The 15,893-nt window shown below is 30.5% G+C and overlaps 1 protein-coding gene across 1 annotated transcript; it reads left to right on the top strand.

Annotated features, from left to right (window-relative positions):
- On the top strand, positions 1-15,282 carry LOC123298610 (cartilage oligomeric matrix protein). The gene is made up of 16 exons (XM_044880695.1): positions 1-625; positions 10,904-11,074; positions 11,133-11,350; positions 11,449-11,677; positions 11,745-12,167; positions 12,235-12,335; positions 12,392-12,636; positions 12,695-12,923; positions 12,980-13,087; positions 13,148-13,494; positions 13,554-13,729; positions 14,101-14,206; positions 14,266-14,475; positions 14,538-14,721; positions 14,786-15,023; positions 15,094-15,282. Exons 1-16 carry the CDS (start codon positions 538-540, stop codon positions 15,189-15,191), a joined length of 3,171 nt encoding a protein of 1,056 aa, XP_044736630.1. The 5' UTR covers positions 1-537; the 3' UTR covers positions 15,192-15,282.
- The last annotated feature ends 611 nt before the right edge of the window (positions 15,283-15,893 follow it).

Here is a 15,893-nt window from a genome sequence, read left to right as displayed (position 1 = left end):
AAACAAAAACGAACAATCTCTTCTCTATTAATACATAAATAAAAATACACATAACAATATGCAACAATTAAGCGAACAAAACAAGATACAGTGAACAAAATATTATTACAATGAATTAAAGTGTTTTATATCACAATTGTCCATATTTGTTATTCTAAATTCTATTAAAAGAGTGTAGGTGGTCACAAACATTTGATTTAATTAAAATAAACAGGCGCGGTTTTTATGTTGCTACAAAAGAAACAACAATCACTGAAGAAAAAAAAACTAATAAATAGTTTTTTAAAATAACAGTTTTTTGTTTTTTTTTTGCTTGAAGAATATTTTTTGGAAGTGGAATAGTGTGCGGAATCGATAAATGTTGTGGGTTTTTAGAGGAGTAGAAATTATTAAACTTTTGTATTAATTATTGTTATTAAAATGTGAGATGGATGTTTTTGTAGAGTGAAGTGAATTTTTATTTTATTTTTTATTGTTTTTTTATTTATGTGTGGTAAATAATTAATTACATGGATTAATTAGTTTTTAACAAACAAAATGTTGTTACGTAAATTTTTATTATTGACAATTGTAACGTTTTTATCGAACGTTCTTTTGATTGGAGTTCAAGCGATCATTGATGAAGGTTTGTAATAAATTTATGTCAAATTAACCAAGTTGTAACGGAATATGGAAAATTCCAATAACAAGTTTTGTAATTTTTACTAAACGATTTTATAAAAACAACGGAATATGGGATATAGAGGGTTTAGGTAAATTATTAAGACATCGAATTTGTAGATAAATTCGATGTCTTAGATTGTTGCAGAATTATTGTTGTCTCTTCAAATTTTGAGGATCTAAAATGAATATCGAATAGTAGTCCAGAAAACATCATTAAAATTTCAAACAATTATCACATCATTGGAAGTAAAAGATAGACTTTTCTCGAATATTTCAGTTATTTTATTATTTTTTATAACGGTTTTTTTTTGTTTTAAACTTGTCTTTATTGTTTCTACATTAGATGACTCGATACCTACTGACCTTGACAATATTGAAATTTTAACACTAGAAACCTAAAAAGTCGGTTGAAACCGGGATGATCTATTTTTGTTTTTTGATCGCAATCTAAATTTCTGTCAAACTTATTATGTTCAACGATATAAGTTCAAGGGAACGGGAGTTCTATCTAATTCACAAAAAAAATGAAGAACTTATTTCTAAAAAAACAAACTACGTTATTTTTTATATTATATTTATCGAAATGTAGTGAAAAAGGCATTGTCATGGAAAGACGTTTCATTTGAAGTGCAATTAATATTTTACTGCTGTAGATCACTTAGCTTCGACCAGATTAGAATGAGAACCGAATTTATCTTACAGAGGGTTTATTTCTAATTTATAAAAGTTTATATTTCACTGGAAAACTTATTATCATGTAGTTTTCTGATTTATTTCTTTATACTTACACAGGTTTCACTACAATCTAACTAAATTTTGTAATTAACACAGTTGAAGATGCGTTATAAAATTCGTTATGTATGTCATCTAAAAGGAAATGTTTAATTTTTAAGTTCAAAATCATTTCTCAAACTTGAGCTATAAATTGATGATGTAAGCAATGATTTTAATGTATTAATATATTCCTAAATGCTAAATTAAACATCCAAGGAGATGATTTAGATTGGCATATTCCTTGTTATTTAAGTAATAAATCAAAATCGTAAGATGACCCAGATATAATTGGCCAAAATGTGTTAATAGGAAGAATAAAAAATAATTTAGAACACAAAATGCCCACGATTGTGTAAAAAAAAAAACTGTTTGTGTTTTGTTTCGTTTTCATAATTATTTTTCTTTTTGTCAACAGCATAGTTTGCCTCGTTTCACCAGATCTGATCTGATTAAGATCAAAAAGCTTAGATTACCACGCGCCTATTGTATTATAGGCAATAATAGCAAAATGTTCTCAATTATCTTATGGTCTAAACATGCAAATAATGAGTATAGTAATTTAAACGTAACTATAAATGAAACATTAAATAAAGGCTATCATTATCGCTAATGATAAGCGCCATCGCCTTCTTAGGAAACTTTTAAGTGTGACTAATAACCAAGTCAAATTATGGTGAAGACTATAACAAGAAAGACGATTTTATTGCAGTGGGCGAACCACTCATTTCATATAATATGTTCCTGCATAAATTATCAGAAAGTGAATTATTTATTTACTTTGTATTACTTAAAGATACGAAAAGGAATTGGTCTCAGTGACTTCGTTTGGGTGGTCTTTAGAATAAGGTACCTATAAAATTCGTCCAAAAGTGTATTCCGTTCAATTTCTCGAAATTAATTAACTAATTGGTTTACAGTCTAAGAAAGCCTTATTTTTTGACTCCTGTCTTTAACTTTTGATTAGCCAAACACGAAAGTGATTTATATATTACTACGATACGGCGAGCGATACTACCATATTGAACCAAAAGACTTAAAAGATGTTTTAAGCAGTCATGTGTAAGCGTGGAAAATCATATTTCTAGAGTATTTATAACCTGATTTTGGAGGGTAATAATCAAAAAAATTAACATTTTAGCCGTGGCCCGAGTGTTAATAAAAATGAGTTTGTTCAGTTTTTGTATTGTTCGAATTTTTTGTCTGTCATTTATGTTAAAAGAAGTCTGACAACACATTAAATGAACAAGTGCAAGAAGGAAGAAGTTTGCAAGTGTCGAAAGGGTTGAAACGTGTCTGCTATACTTTTACACATTGTGTTTTCAATAAGATTGAAAACATGACAAGAAACATGACTTCATCAATTTTCTTCATAAAGACAAACTTTATCAATCCTCTGAAAGTATTAAAAGCTGCCTCTTGTACGGAAGCCTGAATGGTTCATGATCAATTTATGATATAGGCCAGACAGTTTCGGCAATAGTTATCACCGACTGACATTTTCAAAAAGGTTTGTTTCCATAACTACAAGTCACAAGTGCCTTTTTTTAAAGTTGGTTTTATACTTGTGGGTAGTACACATTTTAAAAATAAGCTAGTGTAGCGCCACTTTTTCATAAATTGATCATGAACTATTCAGGCTTCCGTACTCTTGAATTACTTAGCATATTGTTTCAAGTAAAAAAGGATTTTTAAACCATTGTTTTTTAATTGCAATATTAGAAACAAATAAATTAGCAGGATTTGATTAAAGAAACTGATTTATTTATAATACAAATTAAATATGTTTCAAGGAAAACAATATAATTATTATTTTAATATTCCCACACTAAAATAGTTCTATATTGTTGATAATATAAATTTATTATTCTTAAACAATGTATGAAATAAATTAAATGTTGTGTAAGAACAAGAAATATTGACATTTTAAAGATGATAATAAAGACTTCATCCAATAAATTACATTCAATAAATTAGTCTAGAAATACTAAAAGTCCATATTAATGGTAAACGAATTAAGTCACTGTTAATGATTAAGAAACTGGTGCCATTTTTAAAGGTATATTAATGCTCGTAGGGAACGATCTTAACAGATTTAATTATGAAGAGTAGGAAAGTCTTTCTCTCAAAGGACACCTTCACCTAGAACGAACCGATGTCCAATCAAGTGAAACAAATGAAGCGTCGCCTAGGAGCATCCTAAAGTTTATTAAGACTTTAGGAATTCTGGAGAATCTTTGAAGCAAAGGTGGTACAATAAATCACACTAATTACAATACAAAATATCTTACTCCTAGCTCAAATCTAATATAATCTAAGATATGGATATTTCCAAATCGATTACGTCTAACTACCGGGTTTAATTGCTACTTACTCTTTTCATTTATTAGTGTTTCAACTACAATTTCTTTGCGCGGAAAACTTGTAATCCCCCCCCCCCACTACACTCTCGCAGAGTATCTTCGCTGAGTATACTCGGCAATAATCCAATAATCAAAAATGTTCAAGCTTACTATCCCCAAATTCCAAATACCTCTAAAACCTCAATATAATAATTTCATAATCAATAAAGTGCAACAGGTATGATAGTATGCATTACCGAAAGTGCTAAATATAGGCGCTACTTCTTATTTAGTTGATTAAATACAATCATGTTTCCAAAATGAAAACTTGTCATGCAGAAAATTCCACAGAAAGACATAATAATATTACTTACCGTTATAATTGAGTAGGGTAAGATGTAGTACCTAGAATCAAAGATACCTTAAATCATTATGTGGCTTTGTTTTTGAATAAAATATATAAATATTTTCGAACATCCATAAAAAAAATTATGAATTCCAATTTTCGAACAAGAAGACGGATGGATATGAACAAAATTATTAGTGATATCTGATTATTCAACAAATTTTATACGATTTGTTTTCCTGAAAATATACATATTTTCTAGAAGAAAACATGTTTTAAGGTTGATCGGACAGCACATTGCAACTTTACAATAAACTTTAAATTTTTTTTAATAGAAATTATAAATTTTAATCTGCAAATTAATTATTTAAATTTAGATAGCATATCACATCAATATTAATCGGATTAATGTAATTACTAGCAGATACTCTCCTAGTTTGCTGGGCAACAATACAGAAGTAGTGCAAAGTTCAAGTTCCTTATAAGTAGGTATAATCTAAAAATTAAATCTAAGCCTTCAAACATAGTGAATTTTCTGTGTATTTCCTCCAGTTTATTACCTTCTTAGAAAATCCTTTTTCGTCATTGTTTTTTTGCCATGACACACTTTAATAAGGATTAAAAATATCCTTCAATTATACATATTCTATCTTTAATAACTGTATATATGTCGCGTCGTACAGACAATATTACTAAATGAGTGATGAATAAAGAAAAATGTTTGTATTTTCGTTTTAGTGCAAAATACAAATCTTTTGTCCTTAAATGTCTTTTATTAAACTAGTATTTCCACGTGGCGGCACTAAATTGGGTTATATCCAAATCGATTTTGCACAAATCGAATACAGTTCTAAAACATTCAACCTGTTTATTAAATACAAAATAATCTTTTAAATGTATTTATACAAGACCTTTTATTATTTAAAGATCAAATTACAAAATAACATTATTTATATTTATTATACATTTTATATATAATGTACAGGTTGGGTCATTTTTATCGATAATGGCTAATAGCTCCTTTTGTAGAAAACAAATCAAAAAATAATTCGAAGAAAAATTGCAGAGCTTGATGGGGAACATCATGTTTTGACAGCAGATTGTCCCTAGCTCTTCAGATTTCTTTGAAGCCAGTTTAAATCCCAAACAGTAAAAGATAGAATAACACTTTAAATCAGAAAGTTGATCCTCATAGATAAACTCATAAACATTTAATCATAAACATTTTTAATCTAAGCAATTCTTTCGGAAATCGTCAGCTTTCGGAGAAAATGCGACTTAAAAATATGCCATTATTGCATTTAATGGATAAACATGTTAAATACGGAAAAATGCTTTAACATCAAGTTAAACATTAAAAGTTGTCAAGGGCAAAAGAGGACAATTGCCTATGTTTATGACTTTGATCCACAATTATCGATAAATTTTAAGCTTTTTTTCGATTAAATGAAATAATGACTTATTTTAAGTGGCATTGCTTCCTAAAGCTGACGTTTTTCGAAAAAATGTTTGCAACAATAATTGTTAGTTTTTTTTTATGAGAATCAATGTTCTAATTTAAAATGTTATTTTACCTCTTACCGTTTAAAATCTAAATTGTATATTAAAGCAACTCGAAAAACTAGGTCCAATCTGATGTCAGAACATAATGTTGCCCATCAAACTGTACAATTTTTGTATAAATTATTTTTTGATTGGTTGACTACAAAACGGCCAATTAGCCATTATAGATTAAAATGACCCACCCTGTATATTATATGCCCTTAAAGAAAACAAAACAATTCTAAAAGGATTGCGTTGAAGATGGTGACTTAAATGGGTTACATAACTGTATAAAAATAAAATTAAGAGAAGAAAAAGAATATAAAAAAAAACAACGCAAACATTTACAACTCAACGGGTTTATGTGTTGTAATTTATTCTCTACACATCAATTCACCTTCTATGGATTACTTGCTATCCAATTGTAAGTAATAAATAAATAAATAAACATACATACAATATAATACTACATATGTCAGTTATCTTGTTCAATTGTATCTAAAGTCTACGACAAACGTTATTGTAAGACGTCGATCATTACGATGAAATAAGTTATTCGAGTGAATAATTAACCAATAGGACGACGAAGCAAACGTAGATTTGCAGAGGAAAACTAGGGCTAGAAACTATTCGGGAGTGTACATGTTAACCTGTGAGTGTACATGTGCTGTCATTACAATATATGGTATTTGAGACACCAACTACCTATGAAGCCAGCGAATAAACTGGCAAAGCTAGGAGTAGGGAAAGAATCTTGTGAAAATCGTGAATTCACCGCAGTTTTCGATGTTATACTTGCCAAATATGATAGTGTAAGCACAAAGCAACTGCTGAATCTTAATAAGTATTTCTATATAAGTAGTCATAGAAAATAAGTATTTCGGAATAAATTGAAGTAATGATAGTAGATCTAAATAATAAAATGATGTTCAAAATACGACTAGTTTGACTATCTGTATCTTTCACACTTATTAATGTACTTCAGTCTTGTTTTTACACATTAAAAAGATCAGAAGTTACTCGCAAGACCAATGTCTAAGATAAAGACGCTAAACTCGCAAGATCTAGTGTGTTAAACAAAGATGGTCAAACACAGTCTTCTTTTGGTCTTGGTCTCGGTCATGCTAACTACTCTGACATTTAAAACAGATTCATCTTAACCAATTGGAAGGCATCCGTGAAAACATAGGAGGACTTGAATAAGCTTTGTTAAAGGGTAGAAACATTTGAAAGAAGGGTAATGCTGCTTTGAATGATCAATGAGTAATAAGTTTGCACTGCAAGTCGATTCCGTCAAGATAACTTAACCTAGCCTGTCTTAGGAGCAGGACAAGTGTCGGCGATTCAATATATCTACCTTTTAAAATAAGAAATAACATTAATTTAAATAAACCCCTGCGACAAATTCAGGATCGATCAGGAAACTGATTGATTCGTTTGTGGCATTGTAGCTCCTAAATGGATCAACCAATTTTTTTTATTGAAAAGTAATTTGATCGAGAGTTTTGTTAGTTATGTTTCAAGAAAATCCAATAGAAGATCGTCACTTCTTTTCTAGCTTTCTTTTCTCGTGTACGGAATCCTAAACTTGCACTTGAAACATAGCTAAGAAGATTGTCGTACAAATTATCTTAAAAAAAAAAACTCAAAATGGTTCATCCGTTTAAAAGATATACGATGCTATGTACCTCCCAAACAGGCAGGCACACAAATACACAGATGCATTCACCTAATACCCCCTCTTTGCTAATCGGGAGTAAAAAAAGAAATATTTGACAGAGCCAGGAGCTTAAAGAGCGCAGCTCTCTCAATAACACCCTTTCTCAGAGGACTTTTTATATAACACCTAAGGACGTCTATACAAGTTATTGTAAAATAAGTTCAAAAAAAGTACAATAGCTTTATACCTAATTATATGAAAATCAATTCCATTTTAATTGTCTGGAAGAAATGTAGGCTAATATAAAAGACCTTTTATGTATATCTATTATTTATATGATAATGAACTTAAAATTAACATTACATAACTTCAATAATAATAATTGTAAATTATGCTTTTAACATATTCTGTTAATAATAATGATTGTTTAAATCCTTTTATTAAATTTTAATTGGATAATATTGTAATTTTAATAAAATCACCTTAAGGTGTACCTATTCTATACAAATAATTTATTTATTAATATAAAATATAATTAAACTTTCTATTAATTTCATTACCAATATTGTTCTTAGAAGTTAGATTATTACAATTAAATTTTCAGTGTAGGTAATAAATATATCAAATTAACATCTGTTCAATTTAATTTTTTTAAACATACTTAATTTAGTGTGTTTAAAGGTATGTGGTTTAAATGGAAATGTTTTTAATAAATTAGAATAAATTAAAATGTTTATTTTTTAAATTTTATGTAAAAATAATAAAATTGCTTAATCAACATGAATACTTAAATGGTTTCTTAATTTGAATGCTACTTATTTTGGTTGAAATTGAAATTCTCATCAAGCAGGGAAAAGTACCATTGCACTTATTGATATTTACTAGGTTCGTTTAACGAAAATTTGGTATTTCTAAGCAATTTGTGTAACAATAATAATTACACAAAATTCCTTACCATCCACCCGGGAATTACTGCCAGCAGGAGTAGAATCTATTATCGTATCTTATAGATACTAGAAACTATAAATGATAGAGAGTTGAAAATTGCAGTGAACTTGTGAAATATTCTCGAAAAACTAAAAAAAATAAATGACGGCCAAAAGGCTGCCATAATTGTATTTTTTTTTTCAAATTCTGTTAATTTAATTTAAAAAAATGCTTGCACTCATATTCAACTCTTTCTAGACAGAGTATTTCAACAATTAACTCAGTCAATTGTTTGTTTTTTGGACAGTCTCTAACTTTTCGATGAACGATCAAAGATACTCGTGTATATAAACCTGCGTAACATACTACTAGAAATAAGTAACGAAGATCTTGGCAGCCGTCGTCGTCTCTTCAAATGAATTTTTTTTGTTTACATATACAGTAGATATCTCTACTTAAAATAATTTCCTATAACAACAATAACGCATATAAAGTCACTTTCATACTTACATACATTTTTGAGCCTACATACAGTTTTCATGAAACATCAAAATCAAAAATAATTTTTTTCCAAATTTTATAAAACTCGGTTATCCAATTTTGTTAAATCAAGTATGTAATCCTACTAAATTTGGGTTATACTTTTCAAATTTGTGATCAAAATTGACCTAGCTCTAATAGGTTTCAAGAATGAGGTGTTATGGTCCCGGAATTAAGCACATTAGTGATATCTAGCGAAAAACTGGCATCACGGCTGAAAATAATGACCCAAAATTAGTGGGTTTCAAAAAAAATTACAATAAGATCGGATAAAATTTGACTGTGTTATCAAAAAAATCGAATTTGTTAACTTTGTGACGTCATCAGAATCCAAAAAATTTAATTTTGCTCTATCACATCCAAATTTTATCCAACTTTGTTAAACCAAGTATGTAATCCAACTAAATTTGGATTATACTTTTCAAATTTGTGATCAAAATTAAAAGCTAAAGAAACCTAGCTCTAATAAGTTTGGGGAATGTGAAGTCCTGATCTCGGAATTAAGCACATTAGATGATAGCTAACAAAAAACTGATATCACAGATGAAAAGAATGACTCAAAATTAGTGGATTCCAAAAAAAAATTTTAAAAATCGGATCAAATTTGCCTGTGTTATCGAAAAAATCGAATTTTATCGAAAAATTAGCTCACACTCGTATGTTTGTTTAAGAAATAAGCTACTTATTTATGACTTGCTACTTATTTAAGCTACTTATTTAAGATCTAAGCTACTGATTTATGATTGAAATTATTAATGACTTTCCCAATATAACAATAGCTCCATTTTATATATAAGTGTGATCATATCTCAATATTTATTGTAGCTATCTATACGTAACGTACGTACGTGCGTACGGTAAAATAATATATTTATTACTTAAGTCTGACTGACGACTGGAATCCCGTATATTAAATCGCCATATTTAGTTTTACACGGAAATATGTGTACATTACAACAAGTTTACAATAATAATAAAAAAAAGAAATAAGAATTAAATGAAGAATTGAGTAGCCGAAGAATTTATACGTGATAAAATCACTCAATAATTTGTTTACCAAAATATTTATGCCGATATACAAATAGAGTACAATGTACCTTGAATCATTCTGTTGTTTTTCGACAGATATTGCTATATATATTGGACAGCAATTGTTTTCAAATAAGGGTATTTTATCAGAATGCAGAATAAAAAGCGGCTTTCGCATGTGGTTTATTTTCGAATAAACTTAAGAATAAACAGGGCCGGATTAACCCTCAACGGGGCCCTAGGCAACCATCAATTTGGGGGCCCTTTTTTTTCACGTCCGTTCCCTTCTTTTTTCGATTAAAAAATACAAACTTTTATCTTTCATAAAAATTTTATTGTCCCAATGTAATAATATCAATAAAATTACTATCTACATTTTAAACATGTCGTTTTCTACATTTGTTTTCGGCAAATTCATCAATTATATCATCAGTATCGATTTTGTTCAATAAATCTGACTCAATGCAAAGTATACCTAACATCTCGAGTCGCTGTATAGCAGCGTATCTAAACTGTATTGAGGTTGTTGTATAGCAGCGTATCTAAACTGTATTACATGCGTTAATTTAGTATGAACACTGATGTGATTTTATTTCATGAATATTGATGAACTTTAATACGAACATTTTTCTATGTATATTAATTCTTAATTAAATTTCTAAATTATCCTGTACGTTGTTTAGTTGTGTCCTATTTGTCCCTGCGCAACCCCAAATATTACAAGTTCTGATTATATTTTTCTTTCACTCTCTAGAATTTTATGTTTGTAAGAAAATTTTAGAAGTCTTTTTCATTTTTCGGGGGCCCCCTAAAATCGGGGGCCCCAGGCAACTGCCTATTCTGCCTACTTGTTAATCCGGCCCTGAGAATAAACAACATACTTTGACATAAAAAGGGAAAAAAGGCCTGAGTAGATGATACCCCTTAGACACTAACACTTCGCATACAAATTTCCAACTGTCTAACTCAATATGGAGGGAATCTTTCTGATCTGATCTGATTGAAATAAGTCTTTGAAAACTTTAAGGCTCTATTCCTTTTATCGCTTTATTATACAAGACTAAATATTTTGATTTATTTCAGATATAACACGTCAATTGGAAGAAACAATAAAGGATGATAATTTAGTCGTAGCTCTAAAATCAACTCACCAACGAAAACGACCACGTTCATCGCCAGAATCATTACTAGTCGTCGATTTTATTGGATCTGATCAAAAATTTAAATTACTTTTGGATCGAAAAAATGAACGAAGTAAGCGCTAACATTTTACTTTTAAAGATTTTTGTTACTGGAAATTTTCTTATTTCAGTTGTTGCTGAAACTCACGAAAAAGAAGAAAGGCATAAGCAACATTTTAGTATCAAAAATCATTTGGAAGCTTTAAATACGATTGTTTTCGATTTTCAACAACAACAACCAGATGCACATATTTCATTGTACATAAATTCTGAACCATGTGGAAGTATCGAAACTCCACGATCATTGCGAGATATGTTCACAAGAATGAGCGAGCCAAAATTACAAGTGGTAAAGTATTCCAAAATAAATACACTTTCAGCAAGGAGATTTTAATCAAAGTTTTAAAGAAATGAAGGAAATCTAAGGCCATTAAATTTATGTTTTAGTATCGTGATCGACGATATTCAATGAAAATCGAAAATGCAGACATTAATAGCGTTCTAGAAGAATTAAAAGTAGAAGCTAAAAATATTACGAACAAAGAAGCTCCAAAGTACTCATTCAACGATGACGATGATATTTCTGAAATGCAAGCCATAGAGCCGTCCCCTTCCACAAATGAAATTTTGTATGAAAGAAGAGGCGATATTCCAATCACGAGTCTAGATTGGGATGGTTGGTGTTTGTTTTATAAATCAGTTTTTTTTTTCTATAAATTAAAAACATACAAATTTAATTCCAGAATCTGCCATAATAAAATTGATTAATGACCTTAATGCAAGAATTCGAATCATACAAGCGCAATGTGATAATAACAAAGCGGAAATGGCAACTTTACGAAAAATGATTGAAGATTGTTGTCGAGAACGTGAAAATATTGAACAACGTATTAGTTGCCGAAATAATCCATATCCTTGTTTTCCTGGAGTACAGTGCCATGACACAGTCGAAGGTCCACGGTGCGGTTCATGTCCGCGAGGATATGTAGGTGATGGTCGCAGATGTAAGCCTGGACGTACATGCGCTGAACGTCCTTGTTTTCAAGGAGTTCGTTGTCAGGATACGATGGAAGGGTTCAGATGCGGATCTTGCCCACCAGGCTATGAAGGAAATGGTGAGAGATGTGTAAGACGATCGGGTTGCCAGTATAATCCTTGCCATCCAGGTATGAATATACATCATGTTCTATTATTAAATATAATTATTATACTACCCAAAATTTCTTTAACTAGGTGTTCAGTGTCAAGCTATCGATAGTCCGCCATACTACCGATGCGGACCATGCCCAGCTGGATCCACCGGAAATGGAACTGAATGTCATGACTTAGATGAAGTAAGTATACAAATTAATTTTGGCCTGTGTCAAATTTTATAACTCCGAATTTACAGTGTGATTTGGACGAGCCATGCGATCCTCGAGTACGATGTACAAATTTATCACCTGGCTTCCGTTGTGATCCATGTCCACCGGGGTTTCGGGGAAGTAACGGACTACAAGGAGTTGGATCCGAATTTGCACGACGGAATAGACAAAGATGTTACGATATAGACGAATGTTCCATCAATAATGGTGGTTGTGCTCCAAACTCACTTTGTACAAACACTGAAGGCTCCTTCCATTGTGGTCCTTGCAAGTAAGTTGGTGAATTTAAAATAATTGTCCAAAATCTAGTTCATATTTTTATCTTACAGACCGGGGTTTATGGGGAATCAAACTATAGGCTGTCGAAATCATCCTGGTGTATGCCCGGATGGAAATGTTTGTGATCGAAATGCTCAATGTAGGCGTGCAGGACATAATTCGTATACTTGTAAATGTAAAGTTGGTTGGACTGGTGATGGACATGTCTGTGGTCCAGATCGTGATTTAGATGGATGGCCAGATTATGATTTGGGATGTTCCGATCCTAGATGCCGAAAAGTATTAGCTCCCACTTAAAATTGCGAACAATTTTTAATTATATTCACTCTTTCTAGGATAATTGTGTGACAATACCTAATTCAGGACAAGAAGATGCTGATAGAGATGGAGAAGGAGATGCTTGCGACAAAGATGCAGATAACGATGGAATTTTAAATGGACCGGTAATATTCCATTTCAAAAAAAAAATCCAAGGAAAACGTTCAATGATTTTTTTTCTGTAGGATAACTGTCCGCTTATTCACAATCCCGATCAATTAGATACCGATCAAGATGGCGCTGATAAACAAGGAGATGCTTGTGATAACTGTCCAACTATTCCAAATTTAGACCAAGAAGATGTTGATAAAGATGGAATTGGTGACGCATGCGATGACGATATTGATAATGATTCAATTTTAAATCATCGTGATAATTGTCCAAGAGTACCAAATCGTGATCAATTAGATTCTGATGGCGACGGTCTTGGAGATGTATGTGATAATTGTCCAAGAGTACCAAATCCAAATCAAGCAGATTCTGATAATGATCTTGTCGGTGACGCTTGTGATAATTCAATTGACAGAGATGGGTAAGTAACTGAAATTTTACCAAATAATAGACTTTTTATATTAATCATGTATTTTTCAGAGATGGAATCCAAGACAATCGTGATAACTGTCCAAAAATTCCTAACAGTGATCAACAAGACACAGATAATGATGGCCGTGGTGATGTTTGTGACAATGATATTGACAACGATGGAATTCCAAATTTAAGAGATAACTGTATCTACGTAAAGAATCCAAATCAAGAAGATAGTAACGGTAAACTATAGAATTCTACTAATGGGTCTTACGAAATGAACTTACATTATTTACTCGCAAAATTAAAACAAATCAAAATCATAATAAACTTCCACAAATTAACGCTTTCTACAATTAAAATATAAATTCGTTTTTAGAGAGAAACATTCGTTCGTTATAGGAGGTTAAAATAGGCATGTTTTTCAATAAAACGTCACGGCGACGAGATTTGTTTTATCATCAATGAATAAATAAAACTTTTCTAGAATTCGTGATAATTTTTCTATAATATCGATAATCCCAAGTTAAAACCAAAATTCCAAAATTTAATTAAGCCTATTCTTTGAAATTTCGTTGAAATCACATGCATATTAATTTTTTTTATTTTTCAGGGGATGGTATTGGAGATGCCTGCGAAAATGATTACGATAATGATAAAATACCAAATCATTTGGATAATTGTCCAAATAATTCAAGAATTTTCCGTACTGATTTCAGGTAACTTTTAAATTTATTTGTCATTTTCCAAAATTAATTTGGCCCGTTTTATTTCCTAGCAAATATCAAACAGTTGTCTTGGATCCGGAAGGTGATTCACAAATTGATCCTAATTGGGTGATTTACAATAAAGGTGCGGAAATTGTACAAACAATGAACAGTGATCCTGGTTTAGCCGTGGGTTACGATCAATTTGGTGGTGTTGATTTCGAAGGAACATTCTTTGTTGATACTGAAATTGATGACGATTATGTAGGATTTATTTTCAGGTAATTAATAGATTTTTTAAATTTAAATTCTGAAATAATTTTTTTGAAACTGTTGCTTTTAGTTATCAAAATAACCATAAATTCTATGCTGTAATGTGGAAGAAAAATACTCAGACCTATTGGCAAGCAACACCATTTAGAGCGGTAGCCGAACCGGGTATTCAATTAAAACTTATTGATTCAAACACTGGACCTGGACAAATGTTGCGTAATTCATTATGGCACACAGGAGACACAGAAAACCAAGTAATTTTCTCTAATTTTTGAAAATTCGATAACACTTGGATTCTAATTTTTGTATTTTTTCAAGGTTCGTTTATTATGGAAAGATCCACGTAATGTTGGATGGAAAGAGAAGACCGCGTATCGTTGGTTACTCTTACATAGACCTAAAATTGGTTTAATTCGATTAAGAATATTTGAAGGTGAAAATATTGTTGCTGATTCGGGTAACGTATTCGATTCAACGCTAAAGGGTGGTCATTTAGGTGTATTCTGCTTCTCACAAGAAATGATTATTTGGTCCGATTTAGTTTATAGATGCAATGGTTCGTATCTCAATTTTAATTAGAATTTCTATTTGATAAAAGTAATTAATTTTAATTTTATTACTTTTAGATCATGTTCCAGAAGCTATTTATCGAGAATTACCACCAAGACTTCGTAAAGAAGTACAAATTGATACAAGTAATCCATTACTAATGAGTACTGTATAAATAAAACTGTATAGTTTCAAAAATTGTTCTTTTCTTTAAACAAAATTTTTAACGAAATACTAAAATTCAAATGAAATGTTATTTTTGAAATATTACTGACCTCAATTCTATTTCTTTTTTTATAACAAGATTATATTTTTTAATAAATTTAAAGCGAAACTATTTTTGTTAAATTTTTGAGTTTTATTTTTGTAGAACAATAAACCTTTGATAATCGAATTACATCGTATTAGCTCAAATTCCGTGTTTGTGATTCTGTTATGTTTCGTTATGCCCCGGACACTACACCAGTATTTTAAGCCAGTATACCGTCGCAATAGCTTGAATTATTTTGCTAGCTTGGTATTTAGGTCAATTCTGTCTAAGCGAGAATAGGAAATTCAAGCCAATAATGTATGATTTGTAGTGGCATAAGTGAAGTAGGGTAGTGGGAGAAAGTCAGTTATTGGGTTGGTAGTTTAACCAAACTAATTTTGTTTACACAAAGCTAGTTTATTATCATGCTGGCTTAAAATTAAATTATCATGTAGACAAGTACTTAACGAGTTACATTTACAAATTTTGAATACCACCGATCATACCGCTCTTGCCAGATATTCTTAAAACATTGCTAAAAACACACTCGGTCAAATTACCTTTCAAAATAAGAAAAACAAAATCGGTTTAGGAGCTACAACAATTTTGTTTACACAAAGACAGTTT

This window comes from Chrysoperla carnea, chromosome 4, assembly GCF_905475395.1.
Source record: "Chrysoperla carnea chromosome 4, inChrCarn1.1, whole genome shotgun sequence".
Taxonomy (NCBI): domain Eukaryota; kingdom Metazoa; phylum Arthropoda; class Insecta; order Neuroptera; family Chrysopidae; genus Chrysoperla; species Chrysoperla carnea.
The sequence above is the reverse complement of the archived record's forward strand: the minus strand, read 5'-3'. Positions and strand labels throughout refer to the sequence as shown.